The following is a 3,413-nucleotide window of genomic DNA, read 5'->3' as shown; positions in this document are numbered from 1 at the left end:
ACTTGTTAAACATTGATTGCTACGCCCTCTCCATTACCCAGTAACTTTGCCATAATTTTTCATTCATTGTGAGCTCTGTATCAGCTGGGGGAATGCGTGAGTGCAGTGGCCCCACGTGGTGCTCAACACTTATAGTGACTAACTTATTTTTTTAAAATATTGTTGTGGTGCGTGACGTGCCCGGGCTTGGTGTGGATAATGGGAGTACAGTGGGGGGTTTGTATGGGTAGTGATGTGTATAACGGAGATGTGGAGGAGGTATAAGGGCTACAGCGAACATGCACTTGTGAGTCACGCGTGGCTCCACTGTCCAGGAAATCACCGACGGTGATGGTTAGTTCACAAGAACGGGCATATGCAATGCTTTCTGATAAAGCTGAGAGAGAGAGAGAGAGAGAGAGAGAGAGAGAGAGAGAGAGAGAGAGAGAGAGAGAGAGAGAGAGAGAGAGAGAGAGAGAGAGGCATTAAAAGTTTTGTGTGTATCTTTTCCATTATAGGGACTACGTTTTCTTGTGATGAAGATGCCTCATGTATGTTTCTTTCAAAGGAGTTTGTGTGGCGGTGAATTTTTAATCATTGGAGATTTGAATTTCCCACTTCTTTTTATGTGAAGGTCATTTGGTTCCCCAGGGTCCTCTTGTCCATGTGTATGTGCGCGCGCGCTCACGCACGCACGCACGCACGCACGCACGCACGCACGCACGCACGCACATTAATCAGTAATTGCGCGCTAGTATAGTAATCATAGCAGCAGCAGCAGCAGCAGCAGCAGCAGCAGTAGCAGCAACAGCAGCAGCAGCAGTAGTAGTAGTAGTAGTAATAATAGTAGGCATAATGTTTGTGCTAGAGAAGTAAAGGGTGTTCTCAGGTTTTATTTGTTTATTTATTTTTGTCTTTATTTATTCATTTATTTTTCTCTTTTATTTGTTTATTGATTTATTTACTTATTTTAATTGTTTTTTAGTGGATGTAGTTAGCGTCGGTTGTGGTAGTGACGGTGAGGTGGCTGCGGGGCGGAGCTCAATGTTATCTCTGAGCGCTTCCTGACTGTTTTAGTGACTGGCCGTCTCCTCCACTACCACTGTGTATACTTCTCTCAGTGTTTTTTTCTGCCCCGGTGTCCGTGGTCTTTAGGGGTTGCTCTCGTTGTCTAAGACAGAAGGCATTATAGAGGAACAGTGTAGTGCACACAAGAGGGCTACAACACTCAGTATGGCATATCGAAGCTAGCGGTGGCCACGCCGCACCACCACCTAGCGAAGCTATGGTGTCCCTGAGGATGGTATCTTACACTGACCTTTAGTTGAGTGAATGTTGCGCGGCGTCGGTCATGTTTTCCAAGAGGAAGTCGAGCTCGGATCATCTACCAGGCTTGGAGGAGCCTGTGTTAAGGCCACGCATCCATCGGCCGCCATCTCCGCGCCGCTCATCCTTCCATGGATCAGAGCCTCATTTGCACGAAGACGATTATTGTCAGTTTAATCAAGACCGTAAAAAGAAGTACGCCACTGCGCCCGTTAAACACCACTCAGCCTCCGCGGCAGCCGGCTCGCATCGGGAAAAACCCGCCACGCCCGCTAAGAATAAGAATATTCCCCAAGCGCCTTACCAGAAGACCTTCATCGCCATGCTGAAAGGCAAGGACAGTCGTGCAAACAAGCGTCGGAGCCAGGAGTTTACGGAGTGCTTGTCGCCCCTGGCCCAACAAACTATGATGAATCTCAAGACCGCTGCTGCCTCCCCCAAGCCCCCGACCCTACCTCCCAAACCTGCCACGGGGACTTTCTATCAGGCCTTGTCACCCAATGTAACCCAGGTGACTCCCCGGGTGATTCACGCCGGTCTCAACCATCACAACGAACAACTGTACCACACTGAACCCATCCCACCTATGAAGCGAGAATTTCTCCGCCTGAGTCCCGGACCGCAGCTGTAAGGGTCATTCACAAGTTTGTTTGGTGCTGTTTCTTTCCATTGGCCCTAGTATTTAGGTGCGCCTCAGTGGGTGGGCCAGTGTTGCTTGTTGGTGCCTTTGTGTAGCGTAGTATTGCTTTTATGTGCCAGAATGTTGCTCAGTGTGGCTCATTATTGCCTCAGTGCAACTATTTGTCAATGTGGCGAGTAGTTTCTCAGTGTAGGTATGTGACGCCTCTTTGTGGCTCAGTTGTGCCTCCGTTTAGTAGCTTACGAATGATTTAACAAGACCTCAGTGTGACTCAAACAAGACTTATTGTGGCTCAGCTTAAGTTTTCGTTACGGAGCCATCCCGCAATAGCCAAGTAAAGCCTGTCGTCCACACTGAACATACGAGTATGTCTTTATCAACAGGAAGCTACTTCCGTACTCCAGGGGCCACCATATTCATTATAATTTGTAAACACAAGACGGTGTTAACCGTGAACCCTATTTTTTTTTTTATTCCATTTGTGCTTGCTGGTTTGCGTCATATTATGTATGGTGAAGATAGATTGTTGTGCATTGGTTTGGATTAATTTCTTTACTAGTTCCTTGCTTCTTATTTTCTTTAGGAGGTAATATATATATATATATATATATATATATATATATATATATATATATATATATATATATATATATATATATATATATATATATATATTACTCAGTGAAAGTATTCTATGACGTTAATACGAATGATTACGTAATTTATTTTTGATTGATTAAATACAACAAAACAAAACAGCCTCAAGATAATTGATAAGAGATTCATATCAAGATGAAGCCAAACACTTCTTCATTGATTGGATCGTTACTATTTGAAAATCCACCTTCTAATGTCGTCCACAGCACAAAGGTTGCAACTTTTAAACATAGATCGGAAATATTTTTTGGACTCTAATTCACAACTTAGAACCTGTCATTGAACCTAAGGTTTAAAAATCGTTCGGTTTAATAATAAGATATGTCGGTTTGCTAATGTTGTCACAGTTCGTATCTCTCCTATAAAAGGCCCATGTTTTTCCGTGTTGCACGATGCTGCTGCTTTTTTGGCAGCCTTAGCTTGAGGGAGCAATAGGTGGGAAGCAGCTTTTATCTGTACTATCCCATTTTTTCTCACTGTATGCTGGGTGTGTTTCCTACAGGACAGGACTAACAGTTTAGTCGCTGTGTGTTAAAAAAAAAAAAAGTGTGTTATTAATTGTAGGAATACGTAAAATGAAGAAATAAAAAAAAAAAAACATGGCAAAATATTTCAGCAGATAGATTTTTTTTTTTTTTTCAGGGACAGGAATTAACTTAAGGGAAAAAGATTAAAATGTGGGAAGGGACGTGAATAATAGAGGAAAAATAGTGTTAACAAGTGTAGGAATGTACGGATTATATGGAGAGAAGGTGTTAGCAAGTGTAGCAATCGTCTTGGGAAGGAAGAAAAAAATATGGAAATGGTGTTA

At 43.1% G+C, this 3,413-nt stretch overlaps 1 protein-coding gene across 4 annotated transcripts in view; it reads left to right on the top strand.

The window, feature by feature from the left end:
• Positions 1 to 1,046: 1,046 nt before the first annotated feature.
• Positions 1,047 to 3,413, top strand: part of LOC135116179 (rho guanine nucleotide exchange factor 11-like) — a 128,354-nt gene continuing 125,987 nt past the window's right edge. For 2 of the 4 annotated variants that reach the window (XM_064033476.1, XM_064033472.1), the window contains exon 1: positions 1,050 to 1,932. In XM_064033476.1, the coding sequence (XP_063889546.1) occupies positions 1,331 to 1,932 (602 nt within the window). In that variant the 5' untranslated portion in view covers positions 1,050 to 1,330. Of the gene's footprint in view, positions 1,933 to 3,413 lie in introns of all 4 variants that reach the window. The other 2 variants (XM_064033475.1, XM_064033474.1) reach the window with 2 other exon arrangements.

This window comes from Scylla paramamosain, chromosome 30 (assembly GCF_035594125.1).
Source record: "Scylla paramamosain isolate STU-SP2022 chromosome 30, ASM3559412v1, whole genome shotgun sequence".
NCBI classification, from domain to species: domain Eukaryota; kingdom Metazoa; phylum Arthropoda; class Malacostraca; order Decapoda; family Portunidae; genus Scylla; species Scylla paramamosain.
The sequence above is the reverse complement of the archived record's forward strand: the minus strand, read 5'-3'. Positions and strand labels throughout refer to the sequence as shown.